General features: G+C 30.7%; 4 protein-coding genes across 8 annotated transcripts; 3 read left to right on the top strand and 1 right to left on the bottom strand.

Moving 5' to 3' along the window:
• The first annotated feature begins 409 nt into the window (after positions 1-409).
• LOC117791316 (glutamate receptor ionotropic, kainate 2) lies at positions 410-6,450 on the top strand. Its single transcript, XM_034631072.1, has 13 exons — positions 410-863; positions 1,827-2,240; positions 2,318-2,493; positions 2,655-2,708; positions 2,764-2,928; positions 2,986-3,138; positions 3,198-3,401; positions 3,462-3,665; positions 3,781-3,885; positions 4,155-4,412; positions 5,107-5,304; positions 5,361-5,751; positions 5,821-6,450. The coding sequence occupies exons 1-13, from the start codon at positions 608-610 to the stop codon at positions 6,099-6,101; spliced, it is 2,859 nt and encodes a 952-aa protein (XP_034486963.1). The 5' UTR covers positions 410-607; the 3' UTR covers positions 6,102-6,450.
• A 111-nt stretch (positions 6,451-6,561) lies between these two features.
• On the bottom strand, positions 6,562-8,374 carry LOC117791408 (ADP-ribosylation factor-like protein 4C). Its single transcript, XM_034631188.1, has 4 exons — positions 8,212-8,374; positions 8,025-8,144; positions 7,874-7,971; positions 6,562-7,272 (listed from the first exon to the last, which is right to left on the bottom strand). The coding sequence occupies exons 1-4, from the start codon at positions 8,263-8,265 to the stop codon at positions 6,672-6,674; spliced, it is 873 nt and encodes a 290-aa protein (XP_034487079.1). The 5' UTR covers positions 8,266-8,374; the 3' UTR covers positions 6,562-6,671.
• Positions 8,375-9,122: 748 nt separating this feature from the next.
• Positions 9,123-18,396, top strand: LOC117791050. Of its 4 annotated transcripts, XM_034630721.1 has the most exons (12): positions 9,386-9,403; positions 9,924-9,963; positions 10,653-11,249; positions 11,481-11,576; positions 11,648-11,983; positions 13,336-13,420; positions 13,822-14,010; positions 14,705-14,935; positions 15,697-16,160; positions 16,227-16,344; positions 16,715-17,380; positions 17,608-18,396. In XM_034630721.1, the coding sequence occupies exons 2-12, from the start codon at positions 9,946-9,948 to the stop codon at positions 18,264-18,266; spliced, it is 3,459 nt and encodes a 1,152-aa protein (XP_034486612.1). In that variant the 5' UTR covers positions 9,386-9,403; positions 9,924-9,945; the 3' UTR covers positions 18,267-18,396. The 4 variants fall into 4 exon arrangements, with proteins under 4 accessions (XP_034486690.1, XP_034486768.1, XP_034486612.1 ...); XM_034630799.1 differs by lacking the exon at positions 10,653-11,249 and having other exon boundaries at positions 9,123-9,403; positions 9,922-9,963; XM_034630877.1 differs by lacking the exon at positions 16,715-17,380 and having other exon boundaries at positions 9,126-9,403; positions 9,922-9,963.
• A 630-nt stretch (positions 18,397-19,026) lies between these two features.
• LOC117794293 (zwei Ig domain protein zig-8) lies at positions 19,027-27,656 on the top strand. Of its 2 annotated transcripts, none has more exons than XM_034635010.1 (9): positions 19,027-19,131; positions 19,760-19,917; positions 19,967-20,082; positions 20,150-20,360; positions 25,589-25,642; positions 26,831-26,933; positions 27,004-27,191; positions 27,257-27,454; positions 27,603-27,656. In XM_034635010.1, the coding sequence occupies exons 2-8, from the start codon at positions 19,788-19,790 to the stop codon at positions 27,406-27,408; spliced, it is 954 nt and encodes a 317-aa protein (XP_034490901.1). In that variant the 5' UTR covers positions 19,027-19,131; positions 19,760-19,787; the 3' UTR covers positions 27,409-27,454; positions 27,603-27,656. The 2 variants fall into 2 exon arrangements, with proteins under 2 accessions (XP_034490901.1, XP_034490827.1); XM_034634936.1 differs by lacking the exon at positions 19,027-19,131 and adding an exon at positions 19,298-19,329.
• Positions 27,657-27,844: the final 188 nt, after the last annotated feature.

Here is a 27,844-nt window from a genome sequence, read left to right as displayed (position 1 = left end):
TTAATTCAGAATGGTAATTGTTAACTGAAAATAAGAGTTAGTTTTTATTTGACGAATGAATATTAAAAGTTACTTTTATTTTATGAGTTGACAAAAATGGAAATCTTTTTATTTTATTATAATTAATTTTAAAATTTAAGTTACAGTTGAAATTAAATTTTATAATAAAAATAAGCAATATATATTTTACAAATTACAAATGATTGTGTGTTATCTGCAGAAATATAGAAATACATGCAAGTACTAAAATATTGTTTATACAATTTAACAATTTGTTGTACCGTTATTTAAGCTTTGCAATTGCATTTTAAGCGCATGCGCTTGAAATGAAATGCAAATGAAAGCTTAAAGCTTTAAGCCAAATTAAAAGCTCTGTTAATAAAATATGTGAGACAATTTACAGTTTTGTGGCTGCATAGAAAAATTTACGGATTATTAAATACATAAATACATAAATTAATAAATATCATAATATTGATAAATCGGTCGATTACCCAAACAGATAACTAATACAAGTTTTAAAAATTATTAAATAAATTAATAGCAATAAGCAGTCAATATGAGTGCATGTAAAAAAAGATAAAAACCCATAATTTTATTGGCTTGGATGAGTAATTTAAGAGCAAGAAAACACTGCAAAAAAATTGTTAAAATGATTTCACATCAATATATTAGTAAATGTTTAGACAATGCCGAGAATTCCTGCGAATTGTACTGCGAGCAACTGCAAAACAAACGATCCAACTTTGCGAAAAAGCAATTAATAGCCTTTAATGCATCGTACGGAATATTTTATATAATAAATATTGTTCTATTATCAACGGTTTTAGTTGCCAATGCGCTGCCTCCAGTTATTCGAGTTGGTAAGTTTATTTCAATTAAACGATGCAATAGCTGAACTATTTTTAAAACAAAACACAAAAACTTAAAAGAGTTTCTTATAGAAAATCAAATTAAGTTAATAAAATTATTGTTATGTTTTCAAAATTCAAAAACTAAATTATTAGCTAACAGCTAAACCATTTTTCAAATTTAATTTACAAGGAAAAACATTTGAAAAATGGGAAATTTACAAAAATTTAAATAGACCTTAATGAAAAAAAAAATTTAGTTCTGCATTAATTTAGAAGTCAAATACTGTTTAAAAAGACATTATTTATTAAAATTGGTTAAGATTTGACAAAGTTATGAGAAGACAAAAATGTCAAAAATGTACAATGGAAATATTAAGAAAATGGTTAATTTTTTAAAAATTTTAAATAATCCATAGTTAAAAATATTTTAAGTGCAGCAATAATTTCGAGGTCAAATTCTGTTTAAAAATACATTACTTATTAAAATTGGTTGAGATTTGACTAAGTTATTTGAGTTCAAAGTTGTCAAAAAATTTACAATGGAAAACATTAGAAAAATTGAATATTTTAAATATTTAAATAAAAATCCTTAAATCCTTAATTAAAAATAGTTTAAATGCAGCATTAATATTGAAGTCAAATACTGTTCAAATAAACATTACTTATTAAAATTGGTTAAGATTTGACAAAGTTATGACAATACAAAGTTGTCAAATAATATACTAGGGAAACAATTAAGAAAATGGGTAATTTTATGAAAATTTTAAATAATCCATAATTAAAAAGAATTTAAATGCAGCATTAATATAGAAGTAAAATGCTGTTCAAAAAATCATTGCTTATTAAAATTGATTTAGATTTGAGAAAGTTATGAGAATTAAAAGTGGTCCAAAAATTTACAAAGAAGAAATTAAAAGTTTTTGTTTAAATTGAAAATCAAAATAAAAAATTTTTTTTTCTTATATGACTTAGGAGCTATATTTACTGAAGATGAACGCGAAGGTAGCATTGAATCGGCATTTAAATATGCGATCTATCGCATCAATAAGGAAAAAACTCTTCTGCCCAATACACAACTTGTCTATGATATTGAGCATGTGCCTCGGGATGATTCGTTTCGGACCACGAAGAAAGTCTGCCGACAATTGGAGGCCGGAGTTCAGGCAATATTTGGACCAACAGATCCATTACTTGCCGCCCATGTGCAATCCATTTGCGAAGCCTTTGATATACCACATATTGAAGTTCGCATTGATTTGGAAATGAATGTCAAAGAGTTTTCTATCAATTTGTATCCGTCCCAGAACATTATGAATTTGGCTTATCGTGATTTAATGATGTACTTGAACTGGACAAAAGTTGCAATTATTTACGAAGAGGCTTATGGTAGGTTTAGTTAATAAATACATATTTATATCTGATTAGTGTGCATACTGATTTCTGATTTACACAATTTATTTAAGGACTCTTTAAGCAACAGGATCTTATTCATTCCTCTGCAGAGATGAGAACCGAAATGTATATAAGGCAAGCAAATCCGGAGACCTATCGTCAAGTTTTACGTGCAATTCGCCAAAAGGAAATTTACAAAATAATAGTTGATACAAATCCAACTAATATAAAAACTTTTTTTCGATCCGTACGAATGATATCTATATAATTACATTTATTTTAAGATACATTTAATAAGCATGCATCATTTTATTTTATTTTTTATTTGACCCTAGATATATTTATTTTTTATTAACTTTAAATTTAGAACTTAGAATTTATAACATATATTTATTTTATTTTTTTTAGATTTTACAGCTGCAAATGAACGATCATAGATATCATTATATGTTTACGACATTTGTAAGTATCTGCATTAAATTATAATGATTACGCTATAATAACAAATTTCATTAAGGATCTGGAGACATTTGACCTTGAGGATTTCAGATACAACAGCGTTAATATTACAGCATTCCGCTTAGTTGATGTTGGAAGCAAACGTTATCAGGAGGTTATCGATCAAATGCAAAAATTGCAGCATAGCGGATTGGATATGATCAATGGAATGCCATATATACAGGTAAAACAAATGATATACCTCCTTTTAAATTATTAGTATAATTTAATATGATTTTAGACGGAGTCTGCTCTAATGTTCGATTCAGTGTACGCCTTCGCATATGGTCTTAAACATTTAGATAACAGTCACACATTAACGTTTAAAAACCTTTCCTGTAACTCAGACAAGACCTGGAGTGACGGACTTTCACTATATAATTATATAAACTCGGTATGTGAAAATGGTACATTTTTATATATCTCTGTATCTTGAAATCTAAATTTTTGCAGGCTGCACTTGATGGCCTGACCGGAAAAGTTAATTTTATGGAGGGTCGACGAAATAAATTTAAGATTGACATTCTAAAACTAAAACAAGAAATAATACAAAAGGTCGGCTTTTGGCAACCGGATGTGGGTGTAAACATTTCGGATCCAACTGCATTTTACGACTCGAATATTGCGAACATTACATTAGTAGTAATGACCCGAGAGGTTTGTGAAATTAATTCTATTTTTATTTGGAATAATTTGTACCACATTATCTATAACCAGGAGCGTCCATATGTTATGGTTAAGGAGGATGCAAATCTAACTGGAAATGCTAGATTTGAAGGCTTTTGCATAGATCTACTAAAGGCAATAGCGCAACAAGTTGGCTTCCAATATAAAATTGAGTTAGTCCCCGATAACATGTACGGCGTGTATATACCGGAAACGAATTCCTGGAATGGAATCGTGCAAGAGTTAATGGAAAGGGTAAGTACATCTTCTATCTTCACTTACTCACTGCACAGCTAAAACCATAAGACGTAGAAGGCTGAAATTTTAACACAACATAGCTGAGACAATATATGTAATATACCTATTTCAGCGAGCTGATTTGGCTGTCGCTTCTATGACAATTAACTATGCTCGGGAAAGTGTTATTGACTTTACTAAACCATTTATGAACCTGGGAATTGGCATTCTTTTCAAGGTACCATTTTTATATAGATAAAAACTGAGAAATATCTTTAATTTTTAAAATTTTATAGTAAAAAATTCAAAATAAGAGTAATACTATTTATTTTGAAATAACAATCATAATTTAATATTTAATTTTGTTCAGAATAAAAAACCATTTGTTTGATTGCTTTTAGAAACTTAAAAGTCTATGCTTATTTTTTGTTTAAAGTGGCTGTCGGTTATTTCCAAATAAAGCTCAGATAAACTTTGCATTCCATTTGATATTGCTAAATCGTTTAGGTGCCGACAAGTCAACCGACCCGACTGTTTTCCTTTATGAACCCATTGGCAATCGAGATATGGCTTTATGTGCTAGCTGCTTATATCTTAGTATCCTTCGCCTTGTTTGTGATGGCTCGATTTTCACCGTATGAATGGAAAAACCCACATCCATGTTATAAGGAAACTGATATCGTTGAAAATCAGTTTTCAATATCAAACAGTTTTTGGTTTATAACGGGTACATTTCTACGACAAGGATCTGGCCTTAATCCAAAGGTATGTAAGTCTTATAATTATTATGTATTTTTAAAAATGTGTCTAGCTTTAAGATAGAATATACTGTAAAAAAAAAAATATAAAACATTGAGTTGTATTGAATTTCAGATATCAGATCGAGCCCAAACGAAGTTTTTCTCTTTTATGAATCCACTTGCCATTGAAATCTGGTTCTATATAGCATTTGGCTACATTCTTGTTTCGATATGTATTTGGATAGTAGCACGATTATCACCAGTCGAATGGGTTCACTCAAAACCTGCCTGTTCCATGGCATGTGATCATATGTTGAATAAAATTCGAAAAGCTAACTATATTCAAGATCAATTGGAGCATTTAAGTTTGCGAGATAACAATCGCGATTTCATTCCATATAATAACGATAATGATAATGATGTTGATGCTGATGGTTTAGATGAATCTGCTACAAATCTTAATGACGACTATAACAATATTAATAAAGATAATGCCAATGATGGAAATGAATCCGAAGATACTTTGGAGTTAGTTAGCGTCCAAAATGATTTTACCTTAAAAAATAGCTTTTGGTTTGCAATTGGCGCTCTTATGCAACAAGGGGCAGATTTATATCCAAGGGTAATATATAAGAAATTATTTTTAATTATAAATAAGTTGTAATTATATATTTTCGTGATGATAAGGATTGTTAATTTCGAGTGTTTTCCACTTGCAGGCTACATCTACACGAATTGTTGGCGGTTGCTGGTTTTTCTTTTGTTTAATTATAATATCTTCCTATACTGCCAACTTGGCTGCCTTTTTGACAGTGGAGCGCATGATAACACCTATAGAAAGCGCATCAGATTTGGCGGATCAAACTGAAATATCATACGGAACTCTCGAAGGAGGATCAACAATGACATTTTTTCGCGTAAATTATTGTTAACATAAGTTTTCAATTTTAAATCTAGCTTTAACATTTTATAGGATTCAAAAATTGGTATATATCAAAAAATGTGGCGATATATGGAAAACAGAAAATCATCTGTATTTGTAAAAACTTATGAGGATGGAATAAAGCGCGTTATGGAAGGCAACTATGCATTCCTTATGGAATCCACAATGTTAGATTACGCCGTACAGCGCGACTGTAATCTAACACAAATCGGAGGATTGCTAGACTCTAAAGGTTATGGTATTGCAACACCAAAAGGATCACCATGGAGGGATAAAATCTCTTTAGCGATTTTAGAGCTGCAAGAGAAGGGCATTATTCAGATACTCTACGACAAATGGTGGAAAAATACCGGAGATGTGTGCAACAGAGACGATAAAAGCAAGGAATCTAAAGCTAATGCTCTAGGTGTTGAAAATATTGGTACGGATTGCATATATCTTTTGAATAAGAATTGAAATTTAATTATTAATTATGGCATGTTTGTTTCAGGTGGTGTATTTGTTGTACTCCTTTGTGGCCTTGCGCTTGCCGTAGTTGTTGCCATTTTTGAATTTTGTTGGAATTCGAAGAAAAACCTACATACCGACAATCAATCCCTGTGCTCCGAAATGGCCGAGGAACTGCGCTTCGCAATGCACTGCCAAGGGTCCAAGTCAAAGCAAAAGCCGGCATTGAAGCGCGATTGCCTAAAGTGCGCTCCGGGTTCGACATACGTTCCGACTAATGTAACTCTACCAAATTTGGGCGTTCATTACAATTACTTTAACTGAAAATGAAGATTTAAATGATATTCAAATCTAGATTTGAGCGCGCTAGTAATGTAAGTCGATAGGGGAATATTGATATCGATATCGCAAGGGCACATCGATGTTAATATCAAATATCGGTATTGCTTTAAAATATCGATATCGATTTTTAAAATAAGTTGTGTACATCAGTTACTACGTTTATATGGAGCTTTTCATAACTTCTTCAATTTGCAAAAGTGGTCTCCGTATAAGCAAAGTAAGTAAGTATTTATTCATAAGTACTTACACATATGCATTTTCTAAAATGAAATTATTTTTGTATCCAGAATTTCAAAAATATAATAAAATATTTGAGCCAAAGTAAACTTAACTACGATCTTTTATTAATTTCTAAAGAAAACCTTTTCTCATTGAAATGGTCTTGAATCGTATTAAATTTGCTTGCTGAAATGTAAATGATTTCCTAATCGTGAAATCTTAATTAATTGCGTACATTTGTACATAGGCGATATTTATTTGTAGTGCATGTACATTTTTGTTAATTGTGCTAAGCAGACTTTAATTTCTAAATTTTTGTGTTAAAAGACAATATTACCGTTTATTTTTTTTGTGTGACTTATTCATTTTACGACGTTTCAAGATCATATCGTATAGAGCATCCAATCCTTCCTGAAGACCCTCACCAGTTATAGCACATGCGGGCTGTATATACCAGCCTTTCAGATGCATTGATGTGGAAGGATTCAATTTGTAGGGGTTGTGGTTTAATGTAAATTGAGAGCTGTGCATTGTTGCTGGTGATGTTGAGACTGGCAAACTTGGAGCCTTATTTCTAGATTCCTCGTGGGCATTTTGTGGTGATTTTAATTGTTTCGCTGAACATGTGCTATTATCGCTGTTACTGTGCCCGACTGTAGTACTACTGCTATGACCGACAATGTTTCCCGTTGATGAGGTGAAGCTGGAAGTTGAGATATTCGATGATATTGGGTTTTGTAGCTCGTGGAGTCCTAAAAGCTTCTCAAGTTCCTTGGGACAGCATGCGTTTGGTAGATCTTGCTTATTGGCTAAAATAAGAACGGGCACACCCTGATTATCTGGACATCTGGCTGTACGCATTAACTCCATTTTGGCTTCTTCCATACGTTCAGTGTCAACGGAATCGACAACGAATAAAATTCCATCTGTACATCTAAAAAATTTACGAAAGTTAAGATTGAATAAATACTATTACTGATGCGGCATTTGTATGCCCCTAATTATTTATAATTAAGAAATAGCACGTTAAAATACACTTAGAGAAAATAATAAGCAATTGAAAAATATATTAAAACATTAAAAAAACGGGAAATTTTTGAAAAATTTTTAATATCCCAAATTTAAAAATAATTTAAATACAGAGTTAATTTAGAAGTCATTTAGAAGTACTGTTTTAGATATTTCTTATTAGAATTGGTTTAGATTCGAAAAAGTTATGAGCATTCAAAGTTGTCAAAAAATTTACAAGGAAAGATACTAAGAAAATGGATAATTTAAGGACAATATTAAATAGCAATTAATTAAAAATAATTCAAATGCAGCATTAATTAAGAAGTCAAATACTGTCTAAAAAAACATTACTTATTAAAATTGGTAGAGATTTGACAAAGTTATGAGAGTCCAAAGTTTTTCAAAAATTTACATGGGAAACAATTAAGAGAATGGGTATACACGGAATAAATCATCTTGAATATAATTAAAGCGACTGCGATGTTAGCTGTCGTATAAACGTGTGGAAACAGCTGCTTACGTACCGAGTGTAACTTCGCCACAGCGGACGTAGTTTCTCTTGTCCGCCCACGTCCCAAACGAGAAAGTGAACACCCTTTGCCTTTCCTAATGTACCTTGCACCTATAAATGGAGTCTAGTGAATATTACTCCATTTCAATTTTCAGATAGCATACCTTTTCACAATTGAATCCAATTGTGGGCACTGTGTTTAAATACTGATCAAACTTAAGTCTATAAAGCGCTGTTGTTTTGCCAGCAGAATCCAAGCCTAGCATTACTACGTGTAGAGTTCCCTACAACAATTAAATTAATTATTAGATGCACTGAATTGGAAAGCCATTTAATATTGTTTACAATTACCTGTGATGGCAAGGCATCCAATAAATTTCCATTTTTAACCATTGTTGCCCCCATTTTTGTCCCTTTTGGTTTTTTTTGTGTTTTTTTCTTACATTTTATGTTTTCACAATTCTGTTTAGGGATGTTGCTGGTACATCAACATAATATATCGATATATCGATATTCTAATACAAAATATCTATTGAGACCAGTGCTGCACAACTATTGATTACGATAATATTTGTGACCAACCAATAAATAAAATGTAATTTTTTTTTTATTTGTTATTGTTTTCAGTATTCTGAATATAGCATAGGCTTACCGACAATAATTCTATTAATTAAATCGTGTCGTTAATTTTTACATAGGTAAAGTTAAATTATAAATTAATGTAATATAACGGCTAAGGTAATTGTTATCGGTTGTTAATAGATTTTCGTTTTTGAATTTGCTGCCAACAAATTTGAGATTCATCTGTTTTTACAAATTTGTTCAGAGAGATATTTATGTATATTGTATATACACTAACACATGCATGCATACAAACATATTTGTGTGTGAGTTTTCATTTTGAAATAAAACTGTATATAAATGAACATATCGTATATACATGTTGTTCAAACATGTATGTATATATATATATATTTTTTACAGTATGTCAAGTAACTATTTTGATAAATAAAAAAATGTTTATATTTCATTAAGTAAAAATAATCTTTTCTAAATTGTTTTTTATATTTATTTTTGTGTTTTATTATAGTAGCTCGGGGTTCTTAGAACAAGTGAAAAATAATGAAATACTAAGTTGCATTGGGTTGAAGTGTTTAAATAGATTAAACATTTATCAATAGTTTTTCGCTTGTCTAAATATTTACTTGACTGACTGTTTGTATATGCATAAAATTCGATTTTGTGATTGTGCGGAGTCTTGGTATTATTATAGTAAATATATAGAATGTGGACAGTGTGGATGCTGTCTTTCATGTGCACTCATATTCTTTAAATCGAACGGGATACACATACATATATACATAGTACAGTATATGTAGATTCACATACATATATTTTATTCATTCGAGGTCATTATTCTAGTCCGGACGGCATTTTCGTTTTATTGTTATCTTGCACAAGTTTAGACCGTTAATTTAAGTTTGATTGCACACCATTGTACTTGTCTATTTATTATAAAAAAATAATAATTTTTTCAACTTTGGTAAGTACAAATATTATACATATTTGTTTTAAAATATTTGTTTGAAAACAACTCTACCATGAGTATTAGATAATATAAATGTCGTAAAAATAAAAATATATTTATTTGTGGTATTTCTTTTACATATAATGTTTTCACACACATTAGAAATAGTGTACATACATACATTTATGTATATATATAGTATAAAATTACATATTCATTAAAAGCGGTTTCAACAGGTGACAGGTGCCAATTTTGATTGTGTGAATGAAAACATTAGTGGATGTATCAAAACATTCATTCATTCATACCTCATGCGTATATTAAATATTTTTGTAAGATTTACAATAGCAACAATAACTAAGAATACAACTAAACGGAATCAAAAACTAAAAAATTCAAACTAGAAAAATATTCAGAGTACACAAATTAGGACAAATCGGGTTCATTAACATTAGAAAAAAAATATTAGATTTGAATTATTTTAGTATTATTAAATCAGTAATTAAATTAATAATTAAATTTTTTTTTTCTTTAGTAGTGTTCTCAAATATAACATAATGGATTCTGAAGCCGTGGTAAGTTTACAACCATAAATTAGCGTTAATCAATTAATATTTAATTTAAAAATATATTTAACTAAACTGTTCTATAAAAGATTATATGCAATACAAAATTATTTGAGATTCAAAATGATTTCTAATCATCAGACAGTTTTAAGAAAGGGTAGTTTATATATTTTTTTTAATTAAAGAAAGTCTAAAAGCCTAAGAGTCCTAATTGCAAGACTAAAATATTCTCATTTTATAGCACAGTAATCTGTAAACAAGGCTTATTTTATTATATTTTAAAACTTATAATTATGTTCACCAAAATACAAATACGTTACATCCATTGTGTGAACGAAGCATTGTTTAATTTATTTATATTTAAGTTAATATTGTCTTTAGTATTAGGGATTAAAAGTGTAACCAAAACCGAAGCCGTAACCGTTAACCGATATTAACCGTTTGGAAGCAGTATCTAAAGCTCTAACCTAACGAAACCAAAAAACGAAATTATTTAAGTTGAAATAACAGTTTTGTAACCGTTTCATATAAAACAATTAATATATACAATTATTTTGAAACTGAAGAATTTAAAAAAAATACAAAGCATAAATAAACATTTATTAGAATGCTACATTTTAAGAATATTAACATTTTTATTACATTATGTTTTTGATTTGTATTTTGCTTATTTATGTCTTATTTTTTTGAATATAAAGACTAAAATTAATGAAGCCGACAACTCAGTATCGGCTGAAAATTCCAAAGAAAATGTTCCGCCCGCAGCAGTTGAAAAAACTAGTGAGCAAGAAATAGTTGATAAAATTGACAATCAAGTCGAAAAAACGAAAAATGGAGAGGCTGTTGAAAAAGAAAAGGAACTTGTTGGGGAAGTTGAAGATGAAGTTGAAGAGGATGGCGAGGGAGCTGCACATACAGAGACGAAAACAACAACTACGGTGATTGTTACTAAAAAGGACACCGATGTTGAGAATGCTAAAACAGAAACAAAAACAACAACTACGGTGATTGTTACTAAAAATGAAACCGATGATGACAATGCCAAAGCAGAAACAAAAACCACTACTACAACAACTATTGCTGTCGTTGACGAAAGTCCTAAAGCAGAAGTAGATGAAATATCAACCGAAAAGAAACCAGAGGAAACGCTTACTGATACAGTTGATCAAAAAGAATCAGTAGCTGAGGATCTCGAGGAGTCAGAAGAGAGTGACGATCCGTCTGAAGATGAGCAGGTTGATGACGAAGAGGAGGAGAAAGAAAAAGAGACAGCGACAAAATTAAAGACAGAAAAAGTATAAACATTATTATTATTACATATGTACTCATTATGCGCATATTATAAAAACTTAACGCAAATGCTCAATGACTAAACAGAAACTTATAGTATGAATTTTAATTCATAACATAAAAAAAATATCAATCTTGATGGCTAATAAGAAATTGTGCCTACCAAATTACGCTATGGAACATATATTGTATACATACATATGTAAAGATTTTTATTTTTATTTATTTTTAAACAGGTTGAAGATGTTAAAGTTTCAGAACCCAATCCTTCAGTGTCTGCAAATATTCAACAAGCCGAAGTCATTAAGGCGGAGGAAGTTAACAATACGAATGTTAGTATTGCGACTTATTACTGATTTAAATATAATGATATTATTAATGTGTGTCTTTCTATTTTTTGCAGAAGGATATCAATAACCAAATCGAGAACATCATTTCCGATATTGATATTAATATAAAAGCCCAAGAGAAAATAACACAGCTTAAGGAACAGGAGCTTGCACTGATCCAGAAACAAAAGGAACTGGCCAACCAGATTCATCAGCAACAGATTTTAGCTCAAAAATTAATTGCCGAAAATCAATTAAAGGAGCAGGAGCTGAAATCACAGCAGATCCAACAACAACAACAATTGGATTTTCTAAAGCACCAACAATATAAGGATGAATTTGTTCCGAAAGCATCCGATGAATATGCAAGTTCTTATAATCAACAACACGATGATTTTAACAATTTCAAGGTAAGTAAACTTATTTTTAACAAATTAAATAATACTATATATCATATATTAATATTATATTTGATATGTTGTATATATCACAATATATAAGTAACAGTTAAATTCAAAAATAAGACGTGAAGATTTTGGAAATACAATCGTTTTTTTAAATCATTAAAGGAAAACTGTACAAGACTTGTTAATCACCTATTGAATACATTCGAAGACGGGTGTGCTCCACAAATCTCAAAACTAAAAATGTTGATAAAATATTATTAACTAGTTAAATTAAATATTATTTCTTTATTTCGATAGTCAATATTTAATTGATAGTTAAAAAGAAATTGAGAGCAATGTTTTACATTCCGTTAACACTAAAATTTAGTTAGGTTATTTTTTAAAATCAGTTTTACGAAAATCTCTAGAGATTTGTGAAGCACGAACACACCTGACATTTATTTAATGATAATGATAAGTATTTAATGATATTTATTTAAACATTAGTTTGGAGTTGAAAGTCAATTCAAAGAATTTAGCTTTTTAGCTCTTAGACTCTTTTTAAATTAGTCGGATTTATATATATATAGATACATATCGTATTTATTCTATACCTACCTAAATAGTAGAAGTACAAATACATATGTACTTGCTTATATACAAACATACTCTATCTGAATAATTTGTTCTTTGTTTAACCAGCCATTTTGCTTATTTATAAATATGTGCGATTCGTTTCGTCTCTCTCTCTAAATGTCTCTATAATTAGCATTAAAGAGAGTGCTCCCAATGTACATATATTCTCTATATTTTATTTGTATGTTTGTCTGTGAGAGTGTGTCTGTGTGTGTGTGAGGTATATACTCTTGCAATTTGTATGTGCCTATGTTGATGAATCTGTTTGGAACATTTTTATTTGAAACAACTGCTAGTATCAAAAATAAAGCAGATTTTATTATTTGCGCATATTAGACCGAAATTTATATACTTGTCTATTCATATACGCGTAGATATATTCATTAAAAAAAGTTTACTAGTTATTAGTATTTGTTAAAATGCAACGAAACAAAAATTTCAAGAGTCTTCCACAATCTTCCACAATTTGGCAACAGAAGAATTGCACAATTGAAAGAAAACGGGGTTTTCGGCCCAGCGACCGCTACGATGAGGGCAAAAGACAAATTTTGCTCGAATTGAGCACCAAATTGTGGCAAAGGAATAATGTACGTAGTCCTAACGTGGAGAATAGGCCTATTTACTTATGCACCTTATACATTACACTTAAGACAAATCTAAATACTATCTATCATTAAAATAAATACAAATGAAAGATTAGTGAGAAATACATATGAATATGTGTATTGTAATTAAAATAGGAATCTTCAAATGTATCGAGGACAGTTGATTTGCGCAAAATATTTACTCCAGCTACAGATGCTCCCCAAATATTACCCAAGAATCGTAAGTAATTGTTTCAATTTATTGAAAATGAAAAAAACAACATAAAAAAGGTGATACGTAAATTAGAGAAAATCTGATAGTTGCTTTTTATTTTGAATTCTTGTGCGGTTACCCAATGTCAAAATGCCTTCTACATTTCGAATGCTGGACTGTTCCTTATCGTAAACTCATTCTTATCATAGCTTATCCATTCATCGGTTTACATATACATACATATATATATATATATATACTCGCATACTTATATTATTTGCATGGATTTAATTGCAAATCGCTTTACGATTTAACAAATTTTTGTTCGGTGGGGATTGGTAGTCAATTACGTATCGCCTTTTTAATCAATTTACATATACTTATATATAAAGTAATTGAATTTACTTTCAACTTTGTTGAAAATATAGGAAAGCTATATGCCTCATCAGCATTTTATTCTCCAACATTGCATCCCACTGTGGAGGACCAGGTTGAACTTGCCCGTCGAATCTCACATTCATTGAGTGACATAAGCAATCAAACTTCTAAGGGTCAATCAATGTATGTCAATCGAAAAAAACGATCAGTCAAATGGGTTCACGAAGGTTCTGCTCAAGGTAATCGATCGTAATCGTTTGTGCGATTTTAAAGGTCATATAAATATGGTTCCTACTATTACAATACTATATACATACATATATAATATTTGCACATTTATAACAGTTAAAAGACTTCTGTTCAGTTTCCACCACGCTGATTGAATCTTTCAAAATCAGTACAAACAATAAATTGTTTAATTTAATGAATTAGAGTCCGTCCATATATGTATATACATAAGTATATTCAGAAAACCTTGAATTTGGCATTTTTATAGCCAAGGATTTGCATTTTCTGAAACTTTTTGAATAAATATTGACTATTATATTGCATGGAGCTATAAAAATAAAATTAAAGCCAATCTGAAGAATAACATACAATTTTCAAAGTCGCTTATCTACCAATTTTCCGACCAAAAATGTTTTTTTAAGTAGCTTTTCCACCGAGCGGTTGCCAAATTATAGTAACGTTTTATTTAGTTCTTACTTACGTCAAAAATAACCAGTTTGTTTCATAAATTATATTTTTTTTAAGTTAAAAATTCAAAAATTTGCAGAATATCTTTATGCCTAGTTATCATCTTCTTCTATGAAAGATAATTAATACCTATACACAGGTACACAGATTATTTTTAAAAACACAAACACACACATAATTATTTGCATATTACCTTATCAATAAATAGAATCCATAATTGTGCTATTATTTGAATAGGGGAAGATGACATAATTGAAACTAATTCACTATGTAAAGAAAATGCGGAAGCAAATATGAAGCAGGAACTAACAAAGCTGGACAAAATGCCATTAAAGCTAATTATGAATCCACGAGGACAAATGCGCGACTATAACTCACTAAAAGAATCAATAAATATTGAAACAGGGCTTTTATCACCCGACAATTGTGCTGAGCTAATAACTGCGCTGCAACTGCAAAAGGGCCGAGGTAAATAGTCCTAAATTGTACGAGTATGTAAATGAAATAAACATAAGTTTATAATCGAGTAGAACAAAGACGTCAAACAATTTTCAAGGTATCTTTATATTTTTTAAAGATTCTTGGACGTTACAGGCAGTTAATGAAATATTCAGTTGATAAAAGAAAGAACAAACTGGTTTTAAATTAAAATGAATTATGACAATGTTGATATATTTATTTGTTTTAAAATAAAAGAATAATTGAAAAATAAATTTTAAAAAGCAAAGGTCAAATACAAATTTAAAGAGAAAATTACTCATACTTGGAATATTTATCTAAAAAATCGCAGTTTTTAATAATAAAACTCTTAAATTGATAGAAAAGTATAAATATGACCTGTGGCGCTCTGGTTAAAGTCGTCGGTCCAGTTTGAAGACAAGCGCGAGATTAAATCACACTCTTTATTAGAAAAAACTAGTAAAGGAACATTTGTAAATATGAAACAATTATTTCATTAAAAATGTTAAGCTCTTCATTATTTTTTTGAGACCAAAATTTTGATTTTAGAACATTTTTTAAATCAGTGTAGATACAGTTTATTTTTAAGTTGCCTAATTATAGTTTCAGACTAATTAATTAGCTATTTCTTTTTCAAACTTGGACAACAAAAAACTCGCTTTGCTTGCCAACGCTATCGCCTTCGCCTTCGCCCTTGGACTGCTTTAATCTGCTGCTATTATCAACAACAACGACAATCGTTGATCGTTAATCGAACATCGAATTTAAAGGAGCTGAGCTTTTTGCAAAACGTCGTCGAAAGGCTGAAAATTGGGTAGTCGACGAGACAAATGCGGGTACTCACAGTCCATCTGGTATTCCAGATTTTCAACAATATCAGGCTAAGCCCTCGACGTCTCCGAGTATTTTGCCAGCATATTCGGATGCTGGTAAACATCGTGTTCAACTCAATTTACATCAGGATCAACTGATTGAGAAATACTCAAAGCCGGGCGTTCAGGTAATTAAATCGCCCTGGGAAGCCGCTCTTCAGACCGGCTCGGCCAGTTCTGCCTTTGTGCAGGACCAGAAATATGGTAACCAAACGCCGATGCTGACGCCGACGCCGATGGCCTCAGTCGCGTCACCCGTGCATTTCAATCAAGATGTTAACGATTTTCCAGGATCGACTCAGTCGCACCATTCACGACCAATCCCGGCAATGAACTACGCTACACAGGAGCCGCATAAGAATGTAAGTATTGCCATGACGAAAGTATTACGCATACCTCAATCTTAAATATTACATTCACACTCGTAGAACTTTGATAAACGCTTCCACAATCAACCAATTCAGCCGTGCAATCCTCAAAGAGAACTCGCCTATAAGCCAAGTGTGGCACAGGGCTGGGGAGGTCGAAATGTTGAGTTACCCAGAGGTAAATTTATTTACTAAATTACAAATTAAATTAGCAAATATGATTGACAATCTTAATTAATTGTCCAATTAAGGTATCAATAATGTTAATTTAATTCATAACAGAAATTAAAGTTATTAAAATAAGTAATGCCAAGTATTTCAAATTTTTATTATAGTTATAGAATGCAGATTTTCGGATAAATTATATTTTAATATAATAATATTTTAAAAATATATAAGTTTAGTATGAGTGAATTTAGATCGGATTTGTCAGAATCGTTTTTATTTTTTAGTTGACTTAGATTAAAAGATAATGATGAAAATATCTCTCAATTAAATATTTAAATTGAAAAGTAAATGAATATAAGCATATTCATTTAATGTTTCAGAGTATTATCATCAAGAATTTGAGAACTATAATGCAGATGATATGAATTGCTATTACATTGATCCCAATGAGAATAATATCTTGGAGCATCAGAATACAACACTTGGAACTGATTTACCTTACTATTCAAATAATCAATTTATTAAAAGACAATCACTTCTCAATTTCAATGATGAAGTGCAGCAAAGACTACAACAATTGGAATACTTTCAACAAAAATTGGCTCTCGGTCTTGGTCTGGGTCTTGACCTAGAGAACAAGCCTATTGGAATGCCTTGTGGTCATAGAGCCTTGTCCACGGACAGTCTAAATAGCTCAGTGAATTACCATTCTCATAAGCCAACTTCAACTAATCGAAACCTAAATGTAAATCTAAATCGAGTAGACTGTGAATCAGAAACGACGAAGCAAACAACATCACAAAATAAAGAACAGGAATCCGAATCAGAAAATATTGAATCAGTTAATGTACGTGAATTGATTTACTCATTTGAGCAACAATCATTAAGAGATCACGAAGAGAACAAATGCAAAGAGAGCAAATCAATTGTATCTGGCGAAGAGCGACTAATTGCAAATGATTCCAAAATTGCCAATAATAATCCAGTATTGGAGAGTGCAGTAAATCAGATAGATACCTGTACAACATCGACAACTACTATCAAAGGCATGATTACAAAACCCTTTAAATGTTACCTTTATGACTTTTATTATAGAGTATATATTTGTGTATGTCTGTACTAGACGTGGTCCGATAGATAGTCCATCTCTCCCCTGTGTCTGTTAATAGCAAACATACAGTTATTTTTTTGATCCTTCCGACTATTTGTTGCAGTATATTTGTATTTTTTTTGTATCGCTATGATATTTTAATAATATTTTCTTCTGTTATAGGCCTTTATGTACCCAAGGAGATCTCTCTGGCTAGTTATGCACCACCTCCAGCTCAGGCTTCACACAGTTACCAAGGTGCTCCAAAGGTCGATTATGCCAAGGAATATTCGAGTGGGGCTGGAGAGGCGTTTAGTGGATTCCCCATGTCAAATACCACGTCTGGCTTTTACTCATCGCCACAAGCACAGACCCAGACACCTAAGCAACAACTGTATGCTCCACAGAGTTACCAGAAGGTGCCAACCAGCTCTATGCAGGCGGCACCACAGGTCAATTTTAATCCATCGCCATTGGCGTTCGAAAAACTATCAAAATTCCAGGAGTTTGATCAAAAAAATGCGGGTGTTTCGAGCCCACGTTATCTGAACGTTAACAAACATCAACCTGGCTTTAATTGTGTGCGTAATGTAACACCCACTCCTTTCGGATCTGCTGAGATCGAAGATTGTTCAACTTTTGAGAATTTACAAGGATCGCCTGTTTCAACGATTTCTAAAAAATTTGACGGTTATCAGCAACCGACGAGTGGTCAAAGCTTTAACAACTGCGCTCGTGGATGGATGAATGGGGGAGGATCTGGGGCTCAACGAAATGGAAACGTCTTCCCTTCAAGAGGCCAAGCAGTCCCATCAACTAATCTACCCTACTCGGATTTCTAAACAGTTAACGACAAAAATAACAATATATTTCAAATGATTTGTTATCCCATTACGATTTACGACATGCTAATCTTTTATTGAACAAACAATAATAGCCTTTACATGCAGTACATTATTATTTATAAATCTATATTGTTTGCCATTGTTTATTTGCGTCTTTCAAATAATAAAAATATAATTATAAAAAACATTCCTTATTTTGTTTTTCGATAGTAAAATCAGTTTTGTGACTAAAAATTAAAAAAAGAGGTCGAAAAAATATAAAATTGACATTCCCGAAGAAAATTGTCCAATAATTGACAAAGTTATGACATTTTGAAGTTCTGAAATAGAACTCCATAGAAAGTATGGAGAAAATGGACAGTGATCATCCATAGAAAAAATGAATAGTGAAGGCAAAAATATAATATTTTATAATTTTGATGCAGAATCAAAATAGACCTTTGCGTATAGGGTACAATAATGTGTTATATGTATAAGATTGTATGTTTTCGAGTATGTATGTCTTCTGCGCAGGGTTGGTTCATGTACCTGAAAGTTAACTTTAGCGCTTTTAAAAGCTTTTCGATAAAAGTTTGCAAATAGGCTCTTCTCTAGTGGTGGTTATAAAGCCGAGTTGCGCAGTAAAAGCAAAAAGGTATTGTGAATACAAATTGGAGAATAAATATATTGGACAAGTTTTTCTACACCTAACAAAAGTAATATTTTATTGCAAATTGAAACCAGTTTTAAACGAAGTTCAATTATTTTCATGCTTGTCAGAACTTTAGAAAGCAGTGAATATGAGAGACTATATGTTTAAAATGTTAACAATAATATTTCATGGCTCCTAAAAGATAAGGATAAGGTTTCACGCAATTGAAAAGTAAGTACGTAAAATATTATCATTACCTTTGAATGGTATATATAATATCTGTGTATAATTATGTACGTGGCACCTTATCTGGCGCCTTAATAATATGTTTAACAACAACTATCAAAGATTTCAATAATGCTTATTGTTATAATTTAAGAGGACACAAAATGGTGACAGTAGTACAGCAACCATGATCTGCAGGTTAGTGTAAGTACAAAAGCGGTCAGGTTAGAAAAGAACGTAAACTAAAATAGTAAAGTACCAGTCCCAAGCTTTTGCTTGTTTGCTTTTATAAAGAAAACATATTTACCAAGTATTCTGTTCACAGAATTATTTTCTGTAAGATAATCCTTCTATAACATGTTATTTATAATTCCAGTTGTTGCTGATTTTTAACGGTCACTGACTTAACTTGAATAACTTCCAAAAAGATAAACTTTAAAAACTAAATAAGTTTCTTTTTCTTGTTGAAGTAATTTAACCACTTTAATAATACAAAAAATTTAATATTTATATATAATATTATTATAGTTTTTGAGAGCACAAACAAATAATAAATTATGTGAAAGATCGACTTTTTTCCAAATTTTAAATCTATAATAACTGATAATAGGATTTCATTTTATTTTTATTTTAGTTTTAACATTGAACCCAAGCTGAACATCATGGCGACTTCATTTGGAAAACGAAAGCTTTCGAATAATTTCAACAAAATCAAACCGATCATATTTCTAATATTGCATTTCAATAGTGGTCTTCAGCATATCAACGCATCTTCCATTTTAAATATAAATGGTAATGTTATAGTCTAATGTATGAATTTTAATAAGAAATTAATTTTTAGACATGGTCAATATGGATCGACCTTTCTTTGACGACATAAGTCCAAGAAATATATCGGCTGTTGTCGACGAAACTGCAATTCTAAGATGTCGAGTTAAAAACAAAGGCAATCGAACTGTATGTAAAGTCGTCCAATATATATAATAATATATGTAAATATTTGTATAATTTAACTTTCTTTTAGGTTTCTTGGATGCGCAAACGGGATTTACATATTCTGACCACTAACATCTATACATATACTGGCGATCAACGGTTTTCTGTAATTCATCCTTTAAATAGTGAAGATTGGGATTTGAAGATTGACTACGCACAGCCGCGGGACAGTGGAATTTACGAGTGTCAAGTGAATACTGAGCCAAAAATAAACCTCGCAGTTACTTTGGAAATCACAGGTGATTTTTAAATATTACAAATGTTTCTTGTTCACTTTTTAAAATCTATATTTATATATAAATCGACAAATACAAGCTATATTTATTAGTAACTCTTAATTTCAAAAACTACAGTCAGCTTAAATCAAATAAGTCCACTTAAAAACCTATATCAGATATCACTGCAGTTCGCGCTAGTAACAAATACAGCACAAGAAAAAAAAAAAATGAAAATTCGCTACGACTGTCCGATCAGATTGAGTTATACACCGATTGAAAGGCTTAGTCCTAACATTCAATTACTAAAACTTTTGGTAACTCACCTGGTTCATGAGATAAGGGGGTTTAAGTGGTAGGGAAAAATTTTTAAAGATTGCAGCTAATGGGGCCGTTGAGGCCTTCTGGTAAAATTTTATATTTTTTAAAAATTCTTATCGAAAATTATGAAATTTTCAGTGTACTTCTCAAAATGAGATGTAAAGTCAGTTTGTATGTTTGTCGGTTTGTCTGTTTGTATCAAGCGCTAAAAAAACTTAGATGTAATGATGGGGATTTATTCCATTTCGAAAATCTATAAAAATTTAAAATTTGCTACGGCTGTCCGATCAGATGGAGTTATATACCGATCGAAAGGTTTAGTCCTAACTTTCAATTACTAAAACTTTTGGTAACTCACCTAGTTTCTGAGATAAGGGGGTGTAAGTGGGAGGGAACAATTTTTAAAGATTGCAGCTAATGGGGCCGTTGAGGCCTTTTGGTAAAATTTTTTATTTTTAAAAAATTCTTATCGAAAATTATGAAATTTTCAGTGTACTTCTCAAAATGAGATGAAAAGTCAGTTTGTATGCTTGTCGGTTTGTCTGTTTGTATCAAGCGCTAAAAAAGCTTAGATGTAATGATGCGGATTTACTCCATTTTGAAAATCTAGAAATGTTTGTTCTACGACATTTTGAAAAAAGGCTAGTTAAGCAGAAAAACGCTAAGTCAATATGTTCTATATATCATTGGAAATGTGTGTTTGAGGGCTTTTGGGCGTACCTTTAAACTTTTTTTCTTAAGTACTCAGGTAACATTTTACAGGTGAAATACAGCTTCCTAGCTTACATTTTGGAGATTTCTTACAAAACGGCTCTAACGATTTCACTAGGCAACAACTAAAAAATTAGAAGAACCAAACCTACTATTTTGGATAGATTTGGGGCGCCAAACGACAAAAAACATTTTTTTTGTATGGTCAGATTTTTTTTTTTTAGAATTTTTCAAAAATCTGGTTTTTTTATTACTTTTTGTCATCATTACTCGAGAATGCCAAAATCGATTTACCAAAGCTTTACTTTTTCTGAAAGCTAATGATTATATCTATAATTTATTTATAAACAATCTTAGATTTAAACCAGTAGTTTAAGAGATATCAATTTTTGAATTAAAAAAGGAGGATTTTTTAAAGCTTTTTTCTTAGCTTTTTTAGACCCCGTACTTAAAAAAAGTACAGGGGTCTATTAAGTTTGTTGAAAAAAAAATGTGCGTAACAGGCAGAAGGAGGCGTGGCAGACCCTATAACGTATACATATTCTTGATCAGCATCAATAGCCGAGTCGATATAGCAATGTCCGTCTGTCCGTCTGTCCTGACGTCTGTATGAACACCTAGATCTCAGAGACTATATGAGCTAGAGACAACAAACTTGGTATGTAGGTTCTTCTATCCTGCAAGCAGATCAAGTTTGTTTTAGACTTCGGCCACGCCCCCTTAACCGCCCAAAAATCGACATAGAAAATTTCATATCCAAATTATAAGAACAATTTAAAAGCTAGATACACCAAACTTGGTATGGAGGTTGCTCTATATATTCTATATATATTCTTGATCAGCATCAATAGCCGAGTCGATATACCAATGTCCGTCTGTCTGTCTGTCTGAAAATTTCATATTCAAATTATAAGAACAATTTAAAAGCTAGAGACACCAAACTTGGTATGGAGGTTGCTCTATATTGCAGGCAGATGAAGTATGTTACAAAATTTGGCCACGCCCCCTTAACCGCCTACAAATCTACATAGAAAATTTCATATCCAAATTATAAGAGCAATTTAAAAGCTAGAGACTTAAGATTTAGATTTACATAGACGAAGAGAAAAGTATCTTAGATTTTTGCTGAAAATTTCACTTTGATCGGACAGTAAATAGTCAAGATATTCAAAAATTAAATTTTTCTGTTTGATTTGATAAGTAATTAAATCTTGAATAACTTGATAACATAAGAATTGAGTTAACTTATTATATAACAAATTGGCGTCCGATCACTCATGTGCTTCTGTGGCGTAGTGTGCTAAGAGGCGGGAAGTAAGCAAATGTTCGTGGGTTCGAGTCCTGCCGTGGGCGAAAGACATTAAACTTTTATTCTTTCTCATCTAAAATAAATAAATGTATTATTAAGATGATAATGGCTAAAATAAAATTCTTTAATTTTGTAATTATAGAAGTAATATGGCAATTTGGGAGGCTAAACGGATATGTGCAAGTGTGGCTCAATATGTGAAGCCTCTGTCATTTAATTTTTTTTTTGAGTTTTGTTGCGGGTTCGATTCCCGCCGGGGACAACTTTTTTTTTATTTATTTTTTAATTTTTTTTGCAAATTATTATTTATGAATGTTATATTGACGTATTATATTGAATATATGTTTAATAATTTTATTTAAATTATTTTATATTGACATTTATATAAATGTCATGTTAAAATTCTATGTAAATTTAATATTTTATAAATTTAGTATGTAAATATATGTTTTTAATAAATATATCTGTCAACTTTTTTTGATTCAAATATATTATTTAATTAAATTTTGAGCTTTAATTATGTTACTATATGAATTAAGTGCTGGTTAGTTTATTTATAACAACATTTTGCATGTTGAACATGTAGTTTTAATTTAATCTCTGTTAAAGATTTACATTTATGTAGGCTTATATATGAGAATTTAAGTTTATCTTAAATATTATTTAATATTTAGAAGTGGCTGCTTTTAAATAGTAAGTACGGGGTCTCCGACAGTCGAGTATGCCTGACTGTAGCACCGACTAGTTTACTTTAAAATTCGAGGAAAGGTCGAAAAAAATTTATTACATTTTATCTTCTATTTTATTTGCATAGCTGCATTAACTACGCGTCGTTTCATTAAAATCTATGGAGAAACGGCGGCATAATATTATTTTGTGTCCAGGCACGTTTTTGTCGACTTTGATGACTTCCTTGTGGAGCGGCACGACCTTTAGTATGAAAATTTTTTGTGTTTTTTGAGATATCCTAACCAAATTCACAGAATTTGAATTTGTTACTGTCGTACACATATGACCAAAGTTGGTTTAATTCGGTTGACTATATCATATAGTTACCATAGGAACGATCGGTCGAAATCAAGTTTTAGTATGAAAAACTATTTTGTTAGATCAGTCTTATGGCAGCTATATGATATAGCGGACAGAATAAAATCAAAATTGGTGAAGATCCAAAGGACAACATAGAATACACAATTTGTGAGTTTGTTTAAATACTAAAGGTTTTAATACTAAAGGTGGATGATCGACCGATCGATCTTATAGCAGCTATATTGAATAGTGATCCGATTTGAACCAAATTTGGTAGGAATATGTAAGACATTACCAGATATACAACCTGTGCGATTGATTGATATATCTCAAAAAATATTACAACTTTTCAAACTAAAGATGGATTTTCGACCGATCGTTCCTATGGCAGCTATATGATATAGTACACCGATTTGAACCAAATATGGTCAAATTGTGTAAAATAACAAGAAATTGATATTGTGTGACATGGGTAAAGATATTTTAAAAATTACAACAAATTTTCATACTAAAGGTCATGCCGCTTCACAAGGAAGTCATCAAAGTCGACAAAAAGAAGCCTAGACACAAAATAATATTATATCGTCGTCTCTCCATAGATTTGAATGAATCATATATTAAACGACGCGTAATTAATGCAGCTATGCAAATAAAATAAAAAATAAAGTGTAATCAATTTTTTTCGACTTTTCCTCGAATTTTAAAGTAATAAAAGCTAAGAAAAAAGATTTAAAAAATCATCATTTTCTTAATTCAAGAATTGATATCTCTTAAACTACTGGTTTAAATCTTAAAATTTGTATTAATGAATAATATATATATTATATATATGTATATGGTCGAGCATACTCGACTGTCGGAGACTCCGTACTTACTATGGCAAAAACTAATAATGGAAAAAAGTTTTTCTTATTAAGACTTGATTATCGTCCGATCGGTCCTCTGACAGCTATATGATATAGTGGTCCGATTTGAACCAACTTTGGACAGGCTATATAAAACCAAGTTTTATGTATATTCTAGCATACTCGACTGTTGGAGACCCCGTACTTACTATGGCAAAAACTAATAATGGAAAAAAGTTTTTCTTATTAAGACTTGATTATCGTCCGATCGGTCCTCTGACAGCTATATGATATAGTGGTCCGATTTGAACCAACTTTGGACAGGCTATATAAAACCAAGTTTTATGTATATTCTATAAGTTTGGTTACCATATCTCATAAAACAAAAAAGTTTTTGTAATAAGATTTAATTTTCGCCCGATCGGTCCTATGACAGCTATATGATATAGTGGTCCGATTTGAACCAACTTAATTTAATTTATATTTTACTATCTGCCTGCATTAATGATAAAGTTACAATCACGGTTGCCACACTTGGCGATTTTGAACAAAAATTGGCAATTTTTTCCAAGTTGGCGCAATGGCACTTTTTTATTGGAATTGGTTCTTTTTTGGTTTATTTAATCAAGAGTTTCTTGAAAACTATTAAAAATGTAATTTAGATCTATATTTTTTCGCTCCCAACAATATAAATGTATTGTACCATTGTACTGAAGCTCTCAATGTTAATGTTAATTAATTAAATATAAATGTATTTTACCATTGTACTGAAATTCTCAATTTTAATGTTAATTTAAAAAAATGTGCTTTTTCATATTAGTTTCATTTGAATATTTCAATTGTTAAAGAAATTTTTTTATATACATGTGTAAAAAAATTCCGGTTTGCAATTAATTAGGTTGTTTTATAAGAATTGGGTAGTTTTCATGAATTTGGCTCTTTTTTAGTGAAATTGAGTCTTTTTAAACATTACTATGAATATTACTGCTCTATTTTTATTTATTGTTTGTTTTAACAAATGTACCATTTTTTTTCAGCTGAAAATGACCTGAGAGAAAGAAACTCGGAGACACTCTACTATGACTCAAAAGGTTTGTTTAAAGACTTATTAAAGACTTATTCATACTACTTAGTTCAACATTTATAGTTGTTTTAGGACGATATCTTACAATAAGTTGGTATTTTTACTAGCCATGGTCTCTTTTTTGATTTTATTTTGATGCGAGGTTCTTGAAATCCTTTCCTGCCCATCTCACTTTCCCTATGCTTTTCATTTTTATTTAGGTGATCCTGTAGCACCACCTGACGTTTTCAAAATCAATTACTTCAGCGCTTAGTGCTCCTTAACTTATTCAAGTTCAAATTTAACATTGGTCATAAATTCCTGCGAAATTGTAATTTCAAAGGTTTGAGAGTTCAAAGTTGTCCAAAAATTTGCATGGGAAAAAATTTAAAAATTCGAAATTTTAGGATATATTTAAATAGAACTTATTTAAAAATAATTTAAATGCAGTATCAATTTAGAAGTCAAATAATGTTTAAAAATACATTACTTATTCAAATTGGTTGAGATTTGACAAAGTTATGGGAGTTCAAGTTGTTCAAAATGTACATGTGGAAAAAATTTAAAAAATGGCTAATTTTAGGAAAAAATTTTAATATGCCATAATTAAAAATAAATTAATTAAGAAGTCAAATACTATTTAAAAAGACATTACTTATTAAAACTGGTTGAGATTTGACAAAGTTATGAGAGTTCAACGTTGTTAAAAAACATACAAGGGAAAAATTAAACAGCCCATAATTAAAAACTAGTCGGAAAGGCTATAGTCGAGATCCAGACCATAGGATACCCGTTACTTATTTCAATATATATAAAAGGATTTTAAAGAAATAAAGAAATTACTTGTATTAATTTGAAAACATTAAATCGCCATAACTGCCGTTATACTTGTGCGATCTTTAGATAATAAGATAATAGATAATACTAATAAATAACGTTAATTACCACAAAAAACGTCAGATAGACGGACATGGCTATATCGACTCGGCCCTTGATGCTGATCAATAATATATATACTTTATAGGGTCGGAGATGCCTCATTCTCTCTGTTACATGCTTTCCAACGAACACAATATACCTTTTTACTTATTTTTTAAGTAACGGGTATAACAATTTAAATGCTGTATCAATTTAGTAGTTGATACCCAAATTTGCTTCGGTTTGATTCCCTGTTTCTACAACGCACTTATTTCAAAACTTGTCATTAATATTCAAGCGGCACGAGCAAAAATTCTGGGATCGACGGAAATACACGTAAAACGAGATAGTACTATTGCTCTGGCTTGCTCGGTGAACATTCATGCTTCGTCCATATTGTGGTAAAATGAAATGCAATATTTGATGAGTTTTATAATTAGAATATATGGTAATAATAGTGAAAAATTGCAGGTATCACGGCTCAGCGATAGTCGATTTTGATTCCCTTCGTGGGGGCATAAGTTTGGAAACGGAGAAGACTGAAGTTGGAACTACCAGTCGTTTAATGCTGACTCGTGCTGCATTGCGAGACTCTGGAAATTATACATGCGTCCCCAATGCAGCTATGCCAGCTTCAGTACGGGTTCACGTGTTGACGGGTAAATGAAGACTATATTTAATAATACTTAATAATTTACTAGTTATTTGTTTTGTCTACTTTTAGGCGAACAGCCGGCAGCAATGCAAACAAGTATTGCGAGTATTCCAAGTGCTTCTACGGCAATCATAATTACGTGTTTGATCATATCAGAAGTATTGTTGATTCAAATCTCAAACTTAGCCCAATACATTCTCGTACATGGAAGTTTAAGTTGACTAACTTCATATATATTTAGCTATAACCCAAAAATGTTCTTTAAAGGTAGATTTTACTATTTAATAAATATCTTAAATTGGTATTGTATAAATTATGTGAAGCAATTTTCTAAAACAAAATTTATGCAATCCCAATGCTAGCGAATCTCTATTAAAAATAAATAACTGCGAAATTATTACCCTTTTTATTATAGATTACAAGCATATTCCAATGGAACGATTGTAAGAGAACGAGTTTACTTAAAAAAGAAAATTGAATATACATACATAGATACTACGTAAAGTATAATTCCTATAGTCTTATGTAATAAAAACTAAAGATAATAATAATAAATACTTATATACGTATACACATAAAATCTCCTACAAATAGTATAACAATTATATGCTAATTGAACTGAATCTTGCTTAAGTACTTATCAAATAGTGGGATTAG

The sequence above is a fragment of the Drosophila innubila genome, chromosome 4, assembly GCF_004354385.1.
Source record: "Drosophila innubila isolate TH190305 chromosome 4, UK_Dinn_1.0, whole genome shotgun sequence".
Taxonomy (NCBI): domain Eukaryota; kingdom Metazoa; phylum Arthropoda; class Insecta; order Diptera; family Drosophilidae; genus Drosophila; species Drosophila innubila.
The sequence above is the reverse complement of the archived record's forward strand: the minus strand, read 5'-3'. Positions and strand labels throughout refer to the sequence as shown.

What these genes read in the sequence shown, in the direction of transcription:
- LOC117791316 (XM_034631072.1), top strand. Translation starts at nt 608, where the DNA reads ATGAGTAATTTAAGAGCAAGAAAACACTGCAAAAAAATTGTTAAAATG. An exon ending in ATGGAATGCCATATATACAG is followed by an intron (nt 2,929 to 2,985) that starts GTAAAACAAATG and finishes ATATGATTTTAG; the next exon opens with ACGGAGTCTGCTCTAATGTT. An exon ending in TGCAAGAGTTAATGGAAAGG is followed by an intron (nt 3,666 to 3,780) that starts GTAAGTACATCT and finishes TACCTATTTCAG; the next exon opens with CGAGCTGATTTGGCTGTCGC.
- LOC117794293 (XM_034634936.1), top strand. An exon ending in CATGCTTCGTCCATATTGTG is followed by an intron (nt 26,934 to 27,003) that starts GTAAAATGAAAT and finishes GAAAAATTGCAG; the next exon opens with GTATCACGGCTCAGCGATAG. An exon ending in ACGGGTTCACGTGTTGACGG is followed by an intron (nt 27,192 to 27,256) that starts GTAAATGAAGAC and finishes GTCTACTTTTAG; the next exon opens with GCGAACAGCCGGCAGCAATG.
- LOC117791408 (XM_034631188.1), bottom strand. Translation starts at nt 8,265, where the DNA reads ATGGGGGCAACAATGGTTAAAAATGGAAATTTATTGGATGCCTTGCCA. An exon ending in TGGATGCCTTGCCATCACAG is followed by an intron (nt 8,145 to 8,211) that starts GTAATTGTAAAC and finishes TAATTGTTGTAG; the next exon opens with GGAACTCTACACGTAGTAAT. An exon ending in TTGGATTCAATTGTGAAAAG is followed by an intron (nt 7,972 to 8,024) that starts GTATGCTATCTG and finishes CTCCATTTATAG; the next exon opens with GTGCAAGGTACATTAGGAAA.
- LOC117791050 (XM_034630721.1), top strand. An exon ending in CAAAATTAAAGACAGAAAAA is followed by an intron (nt 11,250 to 11,480) that starts GTATAAACATTA and finishes ATTTTTAAACAG; the next exon opens with GTTGAAGATGTTAAAGTTTC. An exon ending in CCAAATATTACCCAAGAATC is followed by an intron (nt 13,421 to 13,821) that starts GTAAGTAATTGT and finishes TTGAAAATATAG; the next exon opens with GAAAGCTATATGCCTCATCA.